Below are 22,383 nucleotides of genomic sequence, written 5' to 3'. Positions count from 1 at the left end.
TTAGGGACCCGCGATGGCGTAAGGTTTGATATATTTCCGGCAATAAATAAATAAATAATAATCATGCATGCAGGTCATTGAAGGCTATAAATTGTCCTTACGAAAACACATTAGGTGTACCGAAAACTACAAACTTTGATGTTTCCAAAAATGCATCCTCTAAATTATAACGTTTGATTTTTATGCTCTTGCGCGTGTCATGTCGAAGACTCCAAATTAACTTTGGCTTTTACAAAAGCAGTAAGTCAGTATGTAGGTACAAAAAAAATTCAGGGTGATTGAAGGATGAAAATTGTCCGAAGCAAAACATGTCTACTCGGTTCACAAAAGACTCCAAATTGTCTTTTTGGATTCAGAAATCATTGAAAACTTTCATCGATACAAATCCGCATACGCTACGGTGACCCCAGGACTCAAAGTCGCCATTGACGTTTCTGAAAAACCGATGTGACGTTCAGTCAAGTTTGTAAAACCAATTTGATGGTCACAAAACCGCATCCGCTGGGTTGACGTCTAAATGATAGTCCGGTTACGAAAGACTGATTCCCAATCTTGCCAGTTTCACTGAAACCTTGCGTTTGCGATTAAAGTGAATATTTTGTCTTTAGGTAGAACTTCTTCCGGTCTCTGTTTGGAAGTCGTGCACAACAACAACAACAAAAGACAAGGACATGGAAGCTGCTGTTGGTATTCTTTGTGCAAGGTGGGCTTGGGGGTGGGGGGGGGAAGTGTCTTTTATGAGACGAGTGAGCGTGCATGCGTGTGTGCACGGCATATTCTTGCACAGTCATTAGCGAGTAGCTCGAGGCGAGAAAAAGAAAAGGAAAACGCTGCTGTGACCAAAAAAAAAAAAAAAATTTCAACGAGTCATCTAGCACAAGCGCTTCTCTTGGCGCCTTCTTCGGCGTCGTGACCGCCGGGTGGCGTTTCCCGAAGAGCGCCGACGAGCTCAATCCAATCAAGTCACTCCATCATGTGCAACTGTACGTACACTCGACAAGATGTGGAAACTTCCTGCCCGGGGGCGTCGATCGCAATGAAATGCCTCCGCTTACGCCGGGTTCACGGATCACTCCAAATTGTCTTTGATGTTTATGGAAACGTGTGCGGGATGCGAGCTTCACGGAAGATTAGAAATTGTCTTCGCTCGTTTCACTGACTGATGTTTTCGAAAACACATATCGACTCTTAGGTTTACTGCAGTATAAATAGTCTTTGACGACTTCAAAAGCACACGATGGTTCACTCAGGACGTTGACTATCTAAAGCCCCCCCCCCATGACCCCCTAAAAAATGTAAAATATCTATACTTTTTTAAATACACAAAATTGACCTAAGACTAAAAGTTGTGTTGGATTTTATGGAAAACACAAATGCTACGGGTCATTGATGATTCTTAAATGTAGTGCGTTCTATGTATTTAGCGCCTTTGTTTGAATGGCAACGCCACTGCCGAGGTGTTTTGGACGCTCGTTGTGTGGAAGCCCGGGAGCCGCATTGAACCGGCCTATACTTTTTTAAATACACAAAATTGACCTAAGACTAAAAGTTGTGTTGGATTTTATTGAAAACACAAATGCTACGGGTCATTGATGATTCTTAAATTAAAAAAACAAAAAAAACATGTGCAAGGTTGATTGAGGGCTAACCTGTCTTTGTCGATGTTGATGAAAACGCATATGTTCACTTATATATATAGATATATATATCTATATATATAAAGTATATACACATATAGATGTAGAGAGAGAGAGAGAGAGAGAGAGAGAGGTAATTCGCTGACTAGCTTAGCGGCGTTGTTTGGGCATGAACGGTGATTCAGTCATCTGATTGGTTGCGCTCTATGTCAATCAAGTCACAGGATTGATGATAGGTTGACGTAGCGCGTTCTATGTATTTAGCGCCTTTGTTTGAATGGCAACGCCACTGCTGAGGTGTTTTGGACGCTCGTCGTGTGAAAGCCCGGGAGCCGCATTGAACCGGCCAAAGAGCCGCATATGCAGCTCGCGAGTCGCGGGTTGGCCACCCCTGCCCTAAACTGTTTGAACAAAAAAATATTTGACACGCAAGTTACACTGAAGACGAAAATTTAGTTCCGGGATCCATTTTGGACAAAAACAAGTCGACTTGGTTGACCGAAGATTGAAAACGGTTGTACGCTTTGTGGTCCATGAGTACCAAACAGTCTTTGATATTGACAACAACAGTCCCAAAAAGGACAAACAGTCATAAGTATTGATTGAGATGAAAAGTCATTCTACTTCATCGGAGTTTTTGTGGCTTCTCCAGTTATGTATTTGATACTAAAATCCGCTTTGCGTATGACAACTGCGTGCAACAATAAAAACCTCCAATTGGAGGATGTCCCGCCTCGGATCCTGTCGCGCACCGTTTGCTTCCCAACGACTTTCCTTTAAACCAATGAGCAAGGGCGACAATGCAGTTTATATTCATTTGATATCATCTTGTAGACGGGACGCCAAATGGAGACGCTCATCTTTTATTGATTGTCGGAGTAATGGAGGTCACAGGCAAACATTTTCATGGCTACGACTTTAGGTTATTTTCTTATTGGGATACACCAGGACGATTTTAAGTGCTGTTAATTAGTGGCCATTGTAGCATAAGCCACTAAAGTTGCATATTCTGCTTGAAGATGTCATGAAATAAACATTAAAAAATAAAGTAAGCTTATGTCTTGGGTCTGGGTGCATTTGCTGTGTCGATGCCCTCCGTAAGCCAGCGACTCACCAAAATTGTCTTCTCGGTCAACGCATTCATGAGTACTGTCAAAATCTTATTTTAATAATGAATACATAAATGCGGTGCCCCAACCGGCCCCCCGATGCAAGCAGACTGTAACGCTAAAAAGTGAAAGGGAAAGCGTTCCAGCATCGTGCGGCTCTGCACGTGAACCCGAACCGTTTTCATTCGACCGATGCGTTGACATCAAAACCAAACCTTGCATTTTCGCCTCTGGTGGGTCGCTGCCCCCGCGCTGGCCTGATTGCAAGGATGCAAGGAAACTGTCACGACAACGAGCTCAATCGACAGCTTGAATTGCGACCTTTACACGGATCCAGACTAGAATGGAATAGATACAATATAGATAGAGATAGAGAGAATAAAGAAATGTTGATAAAAAAATTAAAAAAAACTTGAAGGGTTATCATTGAAGGCATCTGGTTGGTCACTGCCCCCACTGCAAGTGGACTGTAACAAAAAGTTTGCTTGGTCATAAAGTACTCCCTTCACGTGGGGGTGTGGGGGGGAGGGGTGATGAATCTCATGGGTCATCTGGCCCCAACGCAAGCGGACCGCTACCAACCAACCCTCCTTCACCAGAAAACTTTACAAAGAATCGTTGCTCTGTGACCAACCGATTGTCGAAGTCATCTCACCGTGTTCCAGGACGAGCTGCGGCAGCCTGTTGCCGGCCTCCGCGGCGCCGCCTCTCTTGTGATGCGGACCCTTTGCATCCGGGTGAGCGTGGAGAGGTGATATGACGGGGTAATTAAAACCTCCGTTACTCAGCCGACATTCCGCTCGTGGCGGCGGCGGCGGCGGGTGTCGCTGACGATACATTTCACGAAGGTGCGACAGATCACCCGTGACGTGACCGGAATGCCGGTGCGCCAGCCCGTTCATCTCGGCCTCAGGGCCAGCAACCGGGACAGGCGGCGGCACGCCTTGCGGCCCAAGTGCGCCAGGTAGCGGATAATCTCCTCGTAGCAGCTGCCGGGCTGGCTGTCACTGGCCAGCGTGGACGCCGACTGGTGGAGTTGGCGGGCGCGCTGCTCCGACTTCATCAGGGCGTGCTCGCGCTGCTTGGTCTCCGAGAACTGGGTGGCGATGACCACCAGGCACAGGTTGATCATGAAAAAGGAGCCCACCTGAGAGGGACAAATGGACACTTGGGAGACAAATGCGTCGTGCCCGAGCATATGTTTGCCTGTCCCCGTGGCCGTTGTGTGGTTTTGCTACGGCGACGGCAAAGTGTGAGTTTCCGAGTCCTGCTCTCTACCGCTTCGGGCACATGACATGACCTGGGCCGAACCGCTTCCCAATCTCCGTTGCAGTTACTGCGCTGCTACTCTCCCGTTTGTTGCTGTAGTCCAGTGCGCTACATATTGCGCTCGACACGTGCTTGTGTCAAATGCCCGTTGGCACTGGAAGGATCTGGACTGGGATTTAATTTTTTGACCCGTTACCGCGGACACACGCATACGCACGCACTCCCATGATGAGCAACTGCAACAAAAATGAATGAAACGGAAAAATAAACACAAGAGTTTATGAAGTTGTTTAAAAGGAAATCACTGCCTACCTGAGCAGTAAAATGCAAGCAGACAGTAACGACCCAAAGTGGAAAAAAAGATCCTGAATACAGTGATACCTCTACTTCTGAATTAATTGGTTCGGAAGAATTTTCTTAACGAGAAGATTTTGTGAACGGAGGCGCGTTTTCCATGTAAATGCCCGAATCCGTTCCAAGGCCCCCAAAATTCAGACACAAATGTTTTATGAAGCATAAAAATGCATCAAAATATGGAACAAATACATGTTAGACTTCGATTATTGCACAATAAATCAGAGTTGGGTATCATATTAAAAAAAAACAAAGAATAAATAATAAAAATGATGGTCATTTAACTTTTAACTGCGTCCTCATCGTTTTTTGCCCTCAGTAGTTCATGTTCTGTCTCAGAAGAGGTTTTTGCCTGCCGTTTTGTCAAGAACTGATCCGAGTACGACTTTTAACAATCCTTTGAAAATGTCCAAGGCAAACATCAGCATAGTGAGCGACTGTACGACTGGTGATCTTTTTCTGGGTGATTCACATTCACGTCAAACTATCGGAACGCCTCATTGCCCGAGGGGAGAATGACGATGACGCTCCATAGACACATATCGATCTATTTATCTATCTAGACGCAGACATATTCGGTAGAGGTCTGTCTTAGCCAATGGGATGCCAGGATGATGCTCACTAATAGCCAATGGCAGAGAAGCTGGAAGTATGTTGCGTTCAGGTACTCGCAACTCAGAGTGTATTTTTACCTTTTGTATCTTTCAATTTTTTTCGTAACAAGAGGCAATATTTCCTTGTTGAGGCGGTTCGTAACTTGGACATTTCGTATGGAGAGTCGTTCGTAAGTTGAGGTACCATGTACATCTTTTTTTCTTCTTTTTTTTTTTTCCATTTCTTGTTGCGCATCGCTCGGGTCTGCTCGGAACAGCTCAAGACTTGGCATAAGACATCAAAGCACGTCGCGCATTACTAAGCTTCCTTTGTCTAATGTGACAGGCAGCGGCGGCAATGAGCTTACGCCGCATAAAGTAGACCCCGGCGACACGTTAAGCTTGTCAGATACTTGACGTCTCAAGGATCTGCAGATAGTGTGTGTGCGTGCGTGCATGTCTGTGTGTGTTCTTACGATAATGAGGAAGATGAAGTAGATGAAGTTGTAGAAAGAGTGGGCATCCATGACGTAATACATAATGTCCACCCAGCCTTCCAGAGTAATTACCTGTCAGAGCGCACGCATACACACACACACACACACACACACACACACACACACACACACAATGTCAGTAGTAGAATCGATTGTCCATGTTTAAGAAGGGCAAAGAAACATATTTCGTGCCTGATAATTAAATATTACGAAACAAAATGAAATGTGACTATAGGCCATCGTAACTGTTTAATATTTTAGGGGCAGCCAGGTAAAGATAAAAAACATATATTTTTTTAATTCAACTAAATAAATGAATCACTAAATAGAGTATTTCAAGTAACCTGTGGATTTTTTTTTTTATAATTGAAAACAAAGATATTTACTCTTAACAATCATTTCAAGCGACTCGCTACCGGTATAAACAAACAAACAAAAAAAAGACAATCGCCTGAAAAATTTGACAGACGACAAAACAGATGACGACATAAATTATTTTCGTGCTCCCAATGAAGCAATTTAAGCCAATTTGCTCACATTACATACACAAAAATGAGAAACACGCTGAGTATTAATTTCTTTCACAGCATCTTTCACACATTTATGTTATGTGTAATTTATAATGCCCAGAAAATGAACATGTCTTGCGATGTCATACTTATTAGTTTACTCACATTAACCCTTTCAGGGACAGCGGTTACTACAGTGGACCGCTTATCACGTTATCAGGTTACAGGGCGCACGAAAAGGGTTAAAGTCCGTCAATATGCTCATATTCCAAATAAGACACGAGCGCATCCCATCATCACCTGAAAAATGGCAATCCACGCATATCCAATGTTATCAAAGTTGATCGCTCCCTTGTGCGGGTTCAACTCGCCGGCGCGACACTCGTTGTAGTACTGGTACCAGTTGACACATGACGTCCCGTCTCCTGCCGCCGCCGCCGCCGCCCTCTCGGGACGGGTGTCCTCGGCCGCCAGGAAGCAGGACGTCCCGGCCACGCGCCGGCGGGGCACGTCGGCGCAGCGCAGCATGCCGTTGTCTCGCTCTGCCGAGCAGATGAACGGGTGGTCCTCCGTGCCGCCCGGACGGTAGTAAACGCTCAGGAAAGAGACGTTGTACCTCCTGGAAGACGAATTGATCGTAAATCCGATTGCAAACTCACAAAGTGAAATTTGGAAATCCTAAAAAAAAAAACAAAAGTGTTTTGGGTGCGTGATTCAATAACAAACAAACCGGCAAAATATATGAGGAGACAAAATGTAGTCACAGATCTAGTGGGGCCTTGCCCGATTTGGCCCCCCGATGCTAGCGAGCCGTAACGCCCAAAAAGTGAAAATGAGTTCCTTGCTTTTGCTGTGAAAATCCAAGAAAATATTTTGGGGTGTGTAACACTGATAACGAGCGAGTCGGCAAACGAATGAAATGACAGATGTGACGGCACGTTGGCCCCGGTGTAAGTGGACCGCATTCGAAACAAAGTTGTTCTTATTGAGAAAATCATTTCCCAACTGGTTGTTTTTTGGTGTGAAATTCATTTGATTGACTAAATAATTAACAACACCAAATACAGCAGTACCTCGACTTACAAATGACCAGACTCGGGAGATTTTTCGGGTTACAAGGGGGGAAATTTCTCATCTTGAGTTGAGAGCACAAATTTGAGTTGTGAACACCAGACGACATCAATGACACAGCAACTGGTAGAAGAATCCTGATGGGCCAACAAAATAAAAAAATGGATCTATTCTGGCTCCTGACGAGCCATGTAACATTTGTTTTCTGTTTCTATAGTTACAGAGCTGCTTTGTTTTGTAAAATCAATTTGTTATTGCGAATGGCGCACCGGATGTTGTTGTGTGAGACACTTCCTGTTTCACGTCCTAAGCCGAGCACAGCCTGTAGGTGTATATTATGTAAATTTTCGCCATATTATTCATTAGTAGGGTGCGTTCACTGTGAATTTACATTTTGAAAGACATTTGCGATTATTTACAGTTAGCATTTCCGATAGCGATAAGTGTAGCTGTTAGCAACACTAGCATAGTCACGCGTTCGGCATGTATCAGACCAGTGGGGCACATTGTTTTACCACGTTTTACTTTGCAACAACGTGTAAGTGTTTTTATGTGTGTCTGTTACAGTTTTACATCTTCTCGACTCTCCTCAAAGTTGGATAAATAGCAAGAAACATCAAGGCGTGTGGTCATTGAAGGAATTATCTGACCGTCTAGCCGCAGCAGGGGGCGTGGCGAGGGGGGGACAGGTCCATTTGGCCCCTTTGCAAGAAGCCCGCCATATCACAAAAGTGCCAAAATAACGTGCGGAAGCTGGAAGGATATTCTTTCAAAAAAAAAAAAAAAAAAAAAAAGAAGAAGATTCATGAAATTGCCTCTTCTCGCCGCGCTATTCCGAGACGGATGTTCACAGTCAGCAGTGTTCCACCCCCGCCCCCCCCACTGCCATGCGGGCTGGATTAAAAATAGACAATTTAAGCGAAACAACAATGGTAAGCGCACAGCCAGACACACTCCACATCCACAACACTTGTTAGCGGGATTAATGGCGCACTGGTGTAACAAGAAGAAAGCAGAGCACGCAATAACTGAGCGCTTCCGCCGTGACAGATGACTTTGTGCGCTTTGTGTTTCTGGACAAAGGGGCAGACCAGAGCAACATGTAGAAAAGATGAGGAATCAATCATTCATGGTGGCGAGGCGTTGAAAAGTCGTTCGGGTGCCGCGAGAATAAACGCAGTCATCAATGAAGTGAAACGCGGACCACTGAGTCCGCTAAATGACGTTCACTCTCTTGACACCGGCGCAATCTTTGTCCCTGTTGTCGTTTTTCATCATCGTTCTCCCTGCAAGTATTTGAGTCATGTGAAGATGCATTGAAATGACAAGGTGAAAAGTTCGCAAAATGATGTGAATGCTTTTTTTTTTTTGAATGATTTTGTGTGTGTCGTGTAGTCTTGATGACTAACTAACCAAGTGACCGGGTGGGGCAATGCCCTGCTTGGCCCCAATGAAGACGGACTTGAATCTGCAACGTTATTTTTTGGTGAACATGAAGAACCTTTTTTGTGCTGAATGGTGAAAACTAAGAAAACGAAAATAAGCAAATGAAAAATGGCTCTGGTGGGTCACTGCCCCACTTGGATGTGCAGTGCAAGTGTACTCGCAACAGCCAAAAGTGGGGGAGGGGAAAAAAATTCAAGCTGCAATTTAATTGTAAAAAAATCCCCCAATGTGCTTAGATCTGAAATGTAAAAATGTTTTAAATAACTGCATATTAAATCGCAATATTGTTAAGAGAGAAGTGGTCAATGAAGACAAAAAGAGCATCATGTTGTAAAAAGAAAAGTAGCCAAGTTACAAGAATGACGTGGCAATTATGAAAATTGAGTCAGCATGTTTCAAAATTAGTCAGAACATTACAAGAATTTGTTGTAATAGAAATAAGTCATTTGGAATATGGTATGAGATTTTTTTTTTTAGGGGAAAGAATAATAATTCGCAAAAACAAGTGTCGTGTGGAAAAAAGTCTGTGTCAAAGGTAAAATCGCAACGTTACAAGAATAAAGTGATCATATGATCAGTTTGCTTGAGTAAAAAAAAAAAAGCACAGGATTGCAAGAAAAAAAGACACTTTTACAAAAATACATGTTACAAGAATAAGGTTCAATATATTATGAAAATTATTTACAGAATTCTTTGTTTAAAATGTGCAAAATTGCGACCAACAATGTCCCCTGCCATTGCAACTAAAATAAAATACAATAAATGTTATTAAAAAGTTAACTTAAATGAAAATAAAAATATTCCTCGCGCACCCTTATTTGTCATCGACTGTGTTGGTCAAAATTAAAACAATTAAAAAAAAAAAATCATAAAAAGAAGCCCAATCACGATACCAATCACTTCGCTGACCAATACTTTTGATTGGTGATTAGCGCGCCGTTTAATCAGGGTGTGCACCCCGGGGGGAAACATTTCAACACTTTATTGATGACGCCGACGACGGCAACGAGCGAACGGAGCCAAATAAGGGGCTGGCGTGGATGGGTCGCGGTCGCCGCGGTAACTCACGTCTTGACGTCCTCCCCCATGAAGCAGCGGTTCCTCAGGAGCCCCGCCCAAAGCTGCACGCCAACGATGCCAAAGATGAAGAAGACGAAGAAGCACAGCGCCAACACGTTGCCCAGCATGGGAAGCGTGTCCAGCAGCAGGGTGACCAGGATGCGCATGCCTGACAACACACACACAAGAAGTCAACCAAATTTTATTTTTTTTTCCCCTCACATTCTCCACCGTACAATCCGCGACGTTGGATGTGTGCGTGCCTTCAAACGATGGGGCTGACCCGGTGAGCTACGTGGTCAAGGTCAAGGTCAAGGTCATCGTTATTGTCAAATATGCTTACATATGACATATGACGGAGCAAATGAGAATTGCGTGGTTGGATGGCCGCTAGGCAAGCTGGCGAAAACGTTAGCCGCAAATTCCCGCCCCAAAATTCCATCTTGGAATGTTTGGGAATCATCCCCAAATAAAAATAAGAATTTCACATTGTGTTTGCAGCGGCTAATTGCTTTGTCGCTGGTTTCCTGCCGTCCCGATGCTGGTGACGGATTTTCGGCCTTTACAAGGCGCCTGCTACTAATTGGAACATGGAACATTAATAATGCATTTCTCTTTTAATAAATGATTAAGAGGCTCTTTGCGTAGCTTGAAAATGTGTTCAAATGTTTTGTTTTGTTTTTTGTCCTTTGTGAGGCTATTTTGAGGGCTTTCTCAGACACAGAATCTCACCAGCCTTGTTCATCAACATGAAAATTTACATTTGGGGGAGAATCTTGGGGCAACCCCGACCCTGCCCACAAAATTTGTCGCAGTAGTGGCCCCGTTATTGAGAAAAATCTAATAAAATCCAGCCCTTGAAGCCAGTTTCACAAAGCAACATGAAATGCGGTACGCATCTCTATCAAGGGAAGACCCAGAACACTCAAAACACTTCCACCACTGAGGCAAAATTCCCTGAAATTTGGTAGGCATTTCAGTGATGAGTCGACCCGCCAAAAAGTCTCAGGAACCGATCCCCAAAGTCTGCCATTTGGAAGTAGTCATTATGGCTCTGGAGAGCCCCCCGAAAAAGAAATTGAAGATTGGGCCCATGAAGCCAGTTCCATGAGCAACATGTACAAAAAAGTTACAGGCAACCGTGCCCAAAAACATGCAGGAAGTTAGCCATTTTGGCTCAAAGTATCTATTTTGGCTGAATTGTGCCCCCCTGAATTTTGAAAAGAATTCTGCCCACCCCCCCCCAAAAAAAAGTTTGACTTAAGAATCTGATATTTAAAAAACAAGGCTATCATGAGTCGGCCCACAAAAAAAAAAAAAAAAAAAAAAACGATCAGAAGTCAGACTCAGAAAAAAAAACAGCAAGTTTGCAGTTTTGGTTCAAACAGCCATATTGGCTCAATAACGCTTGCAAAAACATTTTTTGTGTTTGTTTTAATTCAGCCCCCAGAGCAAGTGTCTTTTAGCCACGTGAAATTTGGTAGGCATGTCTATCGTGACATTATGTACAAAAAGGTCTCAAGAAGCCATGTCCGAAAAGACAAAGGGTGGCAATCTTGTTTGAAGCTCACATTGTGGCTCGGTACCACCTACCAGAACAACAACAACAAAAAAATATAATTCAGCCCCCAAAGCCAGCTTCATTTAGCAACATGAAATTTGGAAGGCTGATCGATCACGAGGTCACCCAAAAAAAAACAAAGCCATACCATAAGCAAATCTGCCATTTTGTTTGAAGCAACAATCTTCAGGCCAACTGTGTGGGCGGAGCCTGGCACTGAAGTGCTGTGATGCAAATATTTGACATGCAAATGGAAAAAAAAAAAAGCTTCTTGCAACGAAAAACTGAAGAACTCACTGGGAACCCTGTTGATGGCCCTGAGCGGCCGTAGGACGCGCACGGTGCGAATTGCCGACAGGCTAATGTTGTGTCCGTCCAGCGAGTACTCCAACATCCTGCAGGGGGGGAGGAAGAGAGCGCTGACCCGTCAGGTCCACCGGGAACGCAACAGAAGGCGCCGTCCTGTCTCTGGGATACGACAATGGCTTTTAGCGGGGAATCACGGAGGCCTTCCAGGACTCCGTGTTTCCCATTGCCATTCTGCAAAGCTGTCAGACGCTAACACACAAACACGCACACACACACACACACACACACACACACACACACACACACACACACACGCATGCTTGACATTTTACTGGCATTAAACAAGTGTCTACGCACGCACACATGCGCACACATGCACACACATTTTTGGCTCATATTTAATGTCAGCGGTGCACGCGTCCGCAAGTGTCAAAAACTCACCCCACGATGACAATGAAGAAGTCCAGTCGGTTCCACGTGTCTCCTAGGTAACCGTTGTGGCCGATGATCCCCAGAGCCACCATCTTGACCAGCATCTCCCCGGCAAAAAATACAAAGATGCCGTCGTCCAGTGCCTGCGTACACGCACAAAACACAAAACAACAACAAAAAGACACGAAAACACACGCAAAGGATCAGTGTGGGTAGATGAAGAGGAGGAAGCTAAAAATTGTTTCGATAATAAAGTCTCACAGCGAGACATAGTTTGTCATTTTGAGGTGAAGCGAGTGTTTGGTCTACGGACTTGGAAGAAAATGTAATTCAAGATTTTGCATCACCTGCCTGTCTCGTCTACATGGTTTGAATTGGACAAACTCTGTGTGGTAAGCTGGAGTCTGAAGGACTGCTGGAAAATGACAAAACAAACCTAAAATGGACATTTCATGCCAAAACGGCTTTTTGGGCCATGTTTACTGGAGACTTTTTGTGGATCTAGTCATGATCGACATGCCTACCAATTTTTTTTTTTTTTAACTGGTGTGTGTGTGCGTGTTTGTATGTGTGTTACCTGCAACAGGAAGTGTGTGTCATCGCAGGGCTGAAACATTCCCAGAGTCACGCAGTTGAGCAGGATGGCCAAGATACTGATGCGCTCAAACCAGGTGGCGAAAAGGTCAAGGGTCACAATTGCAATACAGTATTGATCACGACAAAGAGGGGGAAGCGGCAACAACGCCGACCACAACAATTAAGACAAACCGACGCAATATTGATCACAGCAACGAGGAAAAAACAATAACATCGTGATGACTGAAGCCCGTCTTTCTCTTTGGGCCTGATCGGAAACAACGGCGGACGGTGACGATAACCATAGAACAGGAAATTGATTTTCACTCGCCATAGTTTTATAGTGTCTACTATTATTATGTCATTAATGTATTGTCGTAACTATCGTGTCTGACAAATTTTTGCTCCATGCACTTTGCATGCAGCGGTGGCTGTTTGAAAGCGCTTTCTACTTGTCTGCGATGGAGGAAAAGTTCTGGACGATAAACATGAGCAATAAAATCAATCGGAAAATCAATTACATCGTAAATTTAACGAACAGCTGCAGCAAAAAGAGGTGAGCCATGATTGGTCGTTCCCTGAGCCCTGAGCACCCATGAGGTTATTTTCAGCAAGTAGAAAGTGGCGAAATGGCCACCCGGTGAGAGCGCTAAAAAAACCACGAATGGATTTTGCTGCTTGACTCCTATTCCACAAACGCAACATGCATCAGAATGCCGAGTTTCGACTCGTGAAGCCTCATACAACATAATATTGCAAAGAAAATGTTTATGACTTCCCCTGTCAATCATCATCGAATCAAATGAAAACGAATGAAATTTTCTGATCAATAACATCTAGTACTATGATTCACCCACCTAAAAAAAAAGAATGAAATCAAATTTAAAAATAAAGGAGCATAGTTATTGCAAGTTAACTTAAGCCTGGCTAAACCTGAATTTAGCCACTAAAATTCATGTCCACCAATTTTTTTTTTTTTTTTTTGGTGGGGGCGGGGGGGGCAGACACACAAAAAGGAAGTTTGATTGAAACCTGTCCTCAATCAACCAAGTCTCTTTTGCTTGAGCTGGCAAACAGAATTCCTCGGCGGAGGCGACGCGCTCTGCTGAATTTCGGCATCAAAGCGTCGATTCCGCCGCCGTTCCGACTCGTCTGTTTTGGCTAAGCTGCAACGCGCGGCGGGCCGGAGATCATTTTTGGCGACGGCATGAAGCAAAAGACGCTTCATCACATTATTATTCACACTCCTCAAAGGCTTCCGTGACCCGCTCTGACCTGCTTCCCGAGCATCTGCATTCATTAAGCTTCCCCTGCTCACTTCATCAGCGTTTTTTTTTTCCTGTTTTTGATTGGTCGCCAATCCATATATCCAAGCCAATGAGGACTCCCCCCCACACCCCCTCCCCCAGCAGTCCATGGGGACGCTACGGCTAAAGGTTAAGCCGCGTCCATCAAAGCCAGAGGACAGCAAAATCAACTTTTTCAGAAGTGAAGCTTTGAAAAAGTCCATCTTCGATACCTGGTAAAGCAAAGACCCCGCCCCTATACCCCGGAAATAGGGTGGGGGCGGGGTTGGCCCGTCTCCAGCAAAATCTAATTGTTCTACTCATGACAGACATGCCTACCTGCCCGCTTCACAGTCTTTGCGACTCGTGACGAGACATTCTGACACCTTTATATATTTATAATAAATATTCACGCCTACCAAAGGCAGCCGGCATGAAGCGCGTGCGGGCGTTTGATGGGGGCGAGCGTGTGAGGGACATTTGAAGTCGGTCTGTCAGAGCGGAGACAAGAGTTCAACTCCAAAGTGTCATCAACGCAGGAGGGAAAACAACAACTGAAGGGGAACAACCAAAAGAGTCCAAATGGTGTCGAGTGGAAAACAAGAATGCGCAAGGACACATGCAGAACACACTGGATTGCCCGCGCGCGCGCACGCACACACGCACGCTCGCCTTTGTGGACACTTTGCTCTCAAGAGGGCGGAAAAAATTAATGAGAGCACAATCCTTTATCACCCTTGAGACACAGCGAGCGAAGCTAGAGAGACAGCACAAATGGGAGAGAGAGAGAGAGAGGAACGGAGGGAGAGAGAGAGGGTAATCCAGTGTCATCCTGTGCTCAGGTTGCCATGGGAACATGCCCCCCCCCCAATCTCTCACCGTGTGAACTGACTTGTGAGTTTCACCGTCGCCTTCGTCTGGGCCACAACGCAACGGATGCGTGTCAACACACACAAACAGACATTCGCCCACGATAAGGAAGCGATGTCCTTCGGAGCAAAAAAGGGTCTCTCGGAATGAAGGCATTTATTCCGATTCCGTTTTGGTGGGGTTCCACATTCCTGAAAACTCCAAATTTTCTCAAATCCCCCCCAAAAAACCCACTAAATAAGTCAACTCCGGAAACCAGTTTTACCAACTGCTGTCAACTTTCCCAGACGTGCCAATCATAACAGGCTGCACAAATTTGAACTGAACAAAAGAGACGGCCATTTTGCTTTGGAGCAACCATGTCGGAGGTGCATTCCAGCTCTTGTACTTTGGCGAATTCCTACAAGGAAATTGGAAGCAGTTGTCTTCGACAGATGGCCGATGCTAAATTGCCAAGCCTTTTTTTATTTTCTCAAGTCATCCGATGCAGGGCAGCAGAACGATTAAACAAGGAGACACCTTGGTGGATATGATCAAGACGTTATCTTGAACAGATCCAGACATCAACTTTCTCAAGTAAGGACTCGCCCACATGGTGGCCACATAAAAAAAAAAATAATAATAATAATAAAAAATAAAAACGCGTCAGTTGAGAGTGCTGTCTGTTGCTGCATGCAGTCAACAGTGGAAGAAACGGGGCACTTACTTACAGTATACAGTTGGTATGTCACTATAAAACACATTAAATAAGTACGCACACACACACACACACACACACACACACACACACACACACACACACACACACACACACACACACACACACAAATTCACACCCAGCTACAAAAGAGAAGCCAGGGTCAAAGTGCGAGTGATGGATGAGGCGGGGACTCATTTCCTCAGCGGGACCATCACTCAACATCACAACAGGGAACGTCCTCTCCCGCTTCTACTCCTCGCACTTTCTCACCGCCATTTTTACACATGCCATCGCTCTCTCTAACTCGATCGGCCCAATTATTTCCTTTCCTCGCCATTCCGCTCTTTTATTTATTTATTTATTTATTTTTTTGTCGCCATACAGTTTCCCCCCCGCCGTCTTCAACTTCTCACATCTCACTCGGCGCACCTCGCCGTACTGCAGCCGCGGGTTAGAGAGCCGTATCGCAAAGCCGGGTGTCAGCCAACAGATAAACGGTGACTTTCCTTAATAATTAAAACCGTCACAGCGCTGGAGAGAGAGCCCGAGGGCAAGGGGATGGCGATAAAGGCAAAGGTAGAAGAAGCGCTGTAGTATGACTGGTGGGGAGGTGCGGCGAGGCGAGGGGGTGATCCCACCAAATTGCCGAATCAGAGACACCAGATGAGACGATTGATTCATTTCCAACTTCGCGAAGTGGAGCATCGGCCCGATTTTTCACTCCAAAACTACTCGTGGGACAACCGCGAAGTGAATTTTGCTGCTCTGTACTCATGACATGCGTAAAAGAAATTGGATTACGTTCCAGTCAAACTAGAAGTGCAAAGATTCATTGATCAATTGACAACTAATCGATTGTCAAATTAATCGATCATTATTTTTGGCAGGATTTTTCGAAACTTTCTTTGGAAATTCGGTCTCGGTGCTTAGGCAGGAAATATTCTCAGATTTCTATCATCCTCAGTGAAAGCAGACTTATTGTTCTGGTTTTTGTTTTTCAAAATAAGACATTTGCAAACAATTTTGGTCAACAATCCTCAAAATTTTCACCGACTTTCTGACAGATGTTCCAGACCAAACCCGTAACCGAATCAAAACTGATTTTGACATTTTGCGCTTTTTCTGCGCCGCCAACTTGAAACAATGAATGGAAGTCAAAGCGTTCTTCAAATCGATTTGATCAATCCACACGATAGGAGCTTGATGCGTGCATGGTACCCAATGGATGAATTCACTCACGACCTGTTTGACCAACAAATTAACGAACCAACTTAAAAAAAAAAAAAAGGATGAACTACTTGGCGTCTGACAAACAAATTAACGACCGTAGAAGCCAATGAGATGAAATGGCTACACCACCAATATAGAGCCTAGCTTACGGACAAACAAGCCGAGGGAAGAACGGATGAGCTAGCAAACTCGCAGGCGATACAGGCGGCCCAAGGGGGGTAAAAAAATGGCATCTCTACATTACGGAGGGATTAACGGGGGTCAAGACGGCCAGGAAGACGAGCCGAGTAAACAGACGCGAAAGGTCTCCGCCATGTAATTAAGCGGTCGCCGAGCAGACCCGGAGCCTCCTGACGCTCGCTGTGAAACTTGTCCTCCTCCCTCATCCGCAACTTGCCACCACGTCCCCCCACCACCCTCCACAGCCCTCCCACCGTGGCGGCACAGGTGGGAAAGGTCAGGCAGACATGATGAATCAAACCCGCTCGCATCACTTTGTGATCTTTGCGCTGCAACCCTCGCACTGAAGAGCTTTTCATGTGAAGCCGTCGTTTCACTTGAAAGCATCGAGGGAGGGACGGCCATTTGCACGGATACAGTGCGGATTGGGATTTTGGCAGCGGTACTCGGCGCACACGCGATGACAAAAATGCTCATGTTTCCTCATTTGGGGTTGGCCATCCGTCGGAAAGATTTGATTTTGAAGCCAAACTGGATATGGCTGTTTTGAACCATGTTTTGGTCGGTTTGCTCATGATAGACACGCCTCACAAATTGTATGTTTGTCACTGGAACTCGCTTCTGGAAGTGAATTCTTTGGAACATTTTGGATGGGGTTAGCGAGCCAAGATGGCCGCTTCGAAACAAAATGGCAGACTTCCTGTCTCTTTTTTCAAGACTTTTTGGGGATGAGTCTACTCATGATTGATATACGTACCAAATGTCACGCTCTTTAGTGTGAAGTGAACTTTCAAAATAGGCCTGAAGGGTGCTCCTGAGCAGAAATGTCCACATCAAAACCTCAGGCTTCACGTGTCTTTTGATAGTGATTTCTTCTGACTTTTTTGCATGTCCGATGACGAGAGATTATCAGAGCAAAAAGACAAAATTAGCCTCAAATGGTAGGCGTCCTGTCTACTCAAGCATGGCCTCTTGATACTTTTTTGTGAGTCTCCTCATGATAGACAAATTTCATGTTGTAAGTCAAACTGTCCTCGGGGATTGCATTTTCCCCCAAACCTGCGGGGGGCGCTGATGAGACAATTTTGGTCAGTCACCCAGACATGATCTTAAAGATCAGCTTAGTGAGTTACATTTGATGAGTTCTTCCAAATGCAGAAGCCCTCACAAAGGGCCAACCTATTTGGCCAAAAATAACAAGGGCGAAGAAACAAAACATTACGACAATTGAGATTAATAGGACAGAATTGCATTGTGGGAAATCCCCCAGCGGGTTTCCAAGTGTCGCAGGAATGATTCAGGACAAGCAACAACCATCCGATTATAGCATGATATTAAAAAGATTAAAAAGACGCTTTACTTTTAAATCAGAAAAAAAGGAAGAGGGAAAATAAGTTTAAAAAGACACCTGTGAGCTTCTTGTTCTACTTTTAGCCATATCTGGAATCCATTTGTCAGACAAAATGTTTCCTGTGAGGGTAATCAAGGACAGTCAGCAAGCAAACATTTTGCAAAAGTATTGGAGACAGACAGACACACACACACACACACACACACACACACACACACACACACACACACACACACACACACACACACACACAGACAGACAGACAGACAGAGTAGGGTTTCAAGGATAAGGTTAGGGTTTGAATGTAGACTTTCATGTCAGGCTTAGGGAATCAAAATAGGGTGTGAATCACATTTTAGGTTGTCAAAATAGGGTTTCAATCTGGGTTAAGGTATCAAAGTATGGTTTCAAGCCAGGGTTAGGGTTTTGAATTTGCATTCGGGGGCACCACCCTTGTCAAGTGGTTACCACGGCAACATGCTGCAATCACCTTAATTGGGGGGAGGTTGATGGGGGGGGTTACACTAGGGTTGGCTGCTTCAGCCTACTTTGAGCGACACCCCGCGTGGGCACGGAGGGGTCTTCATTAAGACCACTGGCAGCCGCTCAGCTCGAGCCAATTAAGTCGGATGGACGGACGGACGGACGGATGGATGGAGAGAGAGAAAGAGACAGAGAGAGAGAGAGAGAGAGAGAGAGAGAGAGAGAGAGAGAGAGAGAGAGAGAGAGGTAAACGAGAGGGGAGGACGACGAGAAAAAAGCCATGACAGAATCAGCTTTTCGCATAAACAAAAGGAAACACCCTGAATGTTTCATAACCTGATGAATAACTTAGCGTATGTGTGCAGGCACGTGTGTATGCGTGTGTGCGTGTGTGTTCCACGTGTGGAGCAGTGCATGGAAACAGCACCTCAGGAAAAAAAAATGGATGATAGTTGGAGCATTGTATATTGTTTCGAGGCTGTGTTTGAAGCGGAGGTTAGGGTTTCAAATCGAGTTTTGAGAGACAAAGTTAGGGTTTCAAATGATAGTTTGGAACCAAGTTTGTGGTTTTTAAGTGTGGTTTCAGGCCATTGTTTGGGTTTCAAATTTTGGTCTGAAGTGAAAACGATGGTTTAAAATAGGGTTTCAAATAATGGTTTGAAGTGAAGTATCAGGTTTCAAAGTAGGGTGTCAACCGCTGGGTGGGGTTTTTCTGATCAGCAAACAAAGCAAAGTTAGATTAGTTTAATTAGTTAAATTTAAATTTGAAGCACGGTTTTCAGTTATAAAGTCGGGTTTCATGCCAAAGTAAGGGTTTCATATTAAGCTTTGAAGTGGACTTTGTGGTTCAAAAATAGAGTTTCAAGCCCGGGTTAAGGTTTCAAACAGGTTAGCGGGTTTCCAAATAGTGGTTCCAAATTAGAGTTGCAAGCAAAAGGTAGGGTTTCAAATTAGGGCTTGAAGCAAAGACTAGTTTCAAAGTTGGGTTTCAAGCCTGGGTAAGGTTTCAAATGCAAGTTAGGGTTTCAAACTCGGGTTTGACATAAAGTCAATGGTTTCAGTCGGGTTTAAAATACCGTACACACACGCGCACATATTGATTATGCGTACATACACACACGCGTGCATGCATACGTGTGTGTGTGTGTGTGTGTGTGTGTGTGTGTGCGCGTGTGCGTGTGTGAGTGAGTGTGTGCGTACGCCGGCTGAGCTGCACACAAACAGGCGAGCAGGAGTGAAGCCGTCACGCCAGAGTTGCTAGGCAACCGGGTGATTCCTCCGAAGAGAGACTCCGTGGGAGATTCCCTGCCCACGTGTGTGTGTGTGTGTGTGTGTGTGTGTGTGTGTGTGTGTGTGTGTGTGTGTGTGTGTGTGTGTGTGTGTGTGTGTGTGTCACAAGGGGAATAACTCACGTTATCATCCAAAAGTACTTGAACAGCTGTAATTGACAGTTCAATGTCCATGTAGGGCTTCGGGTGAGTGTAGAGTTTCAATTACAGTTAAAAGTCAAGGTTGGGGTTTGAAGCCAGGATTATGGTTTCAGAGTCAGGTTTCAGGTCAGGGATACAGTTTCAAGCCTTGTTTACAATTTCAAGTTTCAAGCCAGGTTAGGAGTTGAAAAAATAAAATTCGAGTTTCAAGCATGGTTTGAAATGAGGTTTTGAAGCACCTTAATGTGACGGTTTCAAAGTAGGTTTACAAGAAGGGAGTTAGGGTTCAAAAATGGGGTTGATGTTTCAAATATACGTTAGGGTTTCAATGTAGGGTTTCAAGCCAGGGTTAGGGTTTCAAATGTAGGTTTGAAGCCAAGGCTGGTTTCAAGTATGACGGTTTAAAGCTGAAAACAGCCTTTTCAACCAGGGTAATGTTTTCAAAGTGTGGCTTCAAGTAACGGTTGGGCTTCAAAAATAAGTTTTCAAGCCAAGATAAAGGTCACAAAAATTTGTATGGTTTAAGAATTTTCAACTTTGAAACCAAGATAGGTGTTTCAAATCAGGGCTTCGAGTAAACATTCAATGCTTTTATTTTAAAACTGAATTTAAAAAAATGCATCACGGCGGAGTCACTACTTTCCTGAATTTCTTCTTTTTTTTCCAAACTGTACTTCTCGGCTTTCATTTATTTAACACAACTCAATTATGTCACTCACATTTCACGCGGGAACACACACACACACACACACACACACAAACGAAGTCTCTCATTTTGTGACCTCCAAAAAAATGTTCAGCTCCACATTGACAGGCATACGTAACCCTGGATATTCATTAAGGCCGATTGCCATGGAAACATCCAATCAGGGAGTCTTAGCCCCCCCGCCGCCCACCCTCCCCTCCCCGAGGCTGACGCATCTGAGGAAATACCTGAACACACACACATCCCAAGAGTGTTTATGGCCAGACAAGACATGACGTCGCCCGGCTTCGCACGAACATGCGGTTGTAAGATGTCACACGCCTCCAACTACGTACGATAGTGACGTCAACATGGGCATCATCGAGAAAGTTGAAAATCCTTTTTGCCAAGTTGGGCTGAAATTGAATTCCTCGCACAAGGCGGAAGGATATGGGTGGCATACGGCTCGTAGGCACCACGACCTGGGCGGGCTGGTTTGCGACAGCGCCAACAGAACGACGGGGGCGAGCGAGGGGTACGGCAACTCCTCTTCTTCCTCTTTGACCTCCTCCTCTTCCACCTCTTCATCGTCACTCCTCCGTCGGCCCTCCCCTTCCACCGACACGTTCACCCTGACCCCGCCCTCCCGGTCCCGCCCACCGCGCTCCGGCGAGGGTCCCCCGTCGTGAGGCTCCGGCTCCGGCTCTGGGGGGTCCGTCATGACCGGGGCCACCTGGAAAGACGGACGTACGATTGGTACGTGGGTGAGGCCTCGAGCAGTCAATGTTTTTTTTTTTTTTTTTTGGAGGTGGGGCGAAACGGGAGTGTTGTGGCCAGGAAGCATCAATCTACGTCGAACGTAAACACAGCCGGATTGGGAGAAGAAACTAAACAGACAGAGAAGCTTCGCAGGCGCTCCGGAGCGGGAGAAGAAACTGATGAGGGTGGGGGGAGGGGGGACGACATGACCTTGATTCGTATAATGTTAGTAGGCAAACCGAAATAATACTGTACTTGGTAATACTGTATATTAATTTGATTTCTTGTTAGGCCAGATAAATATGTGATGTTAACTACAAATAAAATGTTGGTTGATCATAAATGCTTGTCAATTAGCTCTAAATCCATGTTAAATCACAGTCCATCACACTGTGGAACAAACTGAAACAAAATTCTATTGAGTTAGATGTGAATGCTGAAATCGGCACGATAATTGCAAAATTCCGCACGTCGCGTTCTTTTTTTTTTTTTTTTTGTTTTTGTTCTCTCCACAGCTTACATTTCCAGATAAGCAAAATTCCACCGATTAGCTCTCCACTGACTAATCGGAGCTGATCGAGATTGTTTGTGCCATCACAAATGCGACACTGCGGTGAGAGGTGTGTGCAGCTCCCAATCGGGCAAGATCGTCAAAATATCACCTTCATATTAGCTCCAGTGAATATATTAACATACGGAGGATAGAGACAGTATGTGCAGACTGTATATGCAATATGAAGAGTACATATGTATGATAAGTAATAATATATACAGTGTAGTATATAACATGCATATACTGTACCGATCATGAGGTGTATTAGCAAGTTAACTTCAAGCGCAGGAAAGCTGGCACTTAAAAAAAAAAAAAAAAAAAGACTGAGTGACATAATGAGATGCGCTCAAGCACGCACACACACCCTGTGTGCATGTGTGCATGTGTGTGTGTGTGCGTGTGTGTGTGTGTGTGTGTGTGTGTGTGTGTGTGTG

At 44.8% G+C, this 22,383-nt stretch overlaps 1 protein-coding gene across 1 annotated transcript in view; it reads right to left on the bottom strand.

The window, feature by feature from the left end:
* The window catches only part of LOC109511007 (voltage-dependent T-type calcium channel subunit alpha-1G-like), a 45,941-nt gene extending 24,276 nt beyond the window's left edge, over positions 1–21,665 (bottom strand). Inside the window, 9 exon segments of the mRNA XM_019861725.1 lie at positions 3,402–3,651; positions 3,654–3,893; positions 5,439–5,531; positions 6,269–6,587; positions 9,554–9,713; positions 11,403–11,500; positions 11,856–11,989; positions 12,424–12,517; positions 21,090–21,665. Coding sequence (XP_019717284.1) covers positions 3,402–3,651; positions 3,654–3,893; positions 5,439–5,531; positions 6,269–6,587; positions 9,554–9,713; positions 11,403–11,500; positions 11,856–11,989; positions 12,424–12,517; positions 21,090–21,358 — 1,657 coding nt within the window. The 5' untranslated portion in view covers positions 21,359–21,665.
* Positions 21,666–22,383: the final 718 nt, after the last annotated feature.

Source organism: Hippocampus comes, unplaced genomic scaffold, assembly GCF_001891065.2.
Source record: "Hippocampus comes isolate QL1 unplaced genomic scaffold, H_comes_QL1_v1.1 scaffold7, whole genome shotgun sequence".
Taxonomy (NCBI): Eukaryota; Metazoa; Chordata; class Actinopteri; order Syngnathiformes; family Syngnathidae; genus Hippocampus; species Hippocampus comes.
This window is presented reverse-complemented; position numbering and strand designations above follow the sequence as displayed.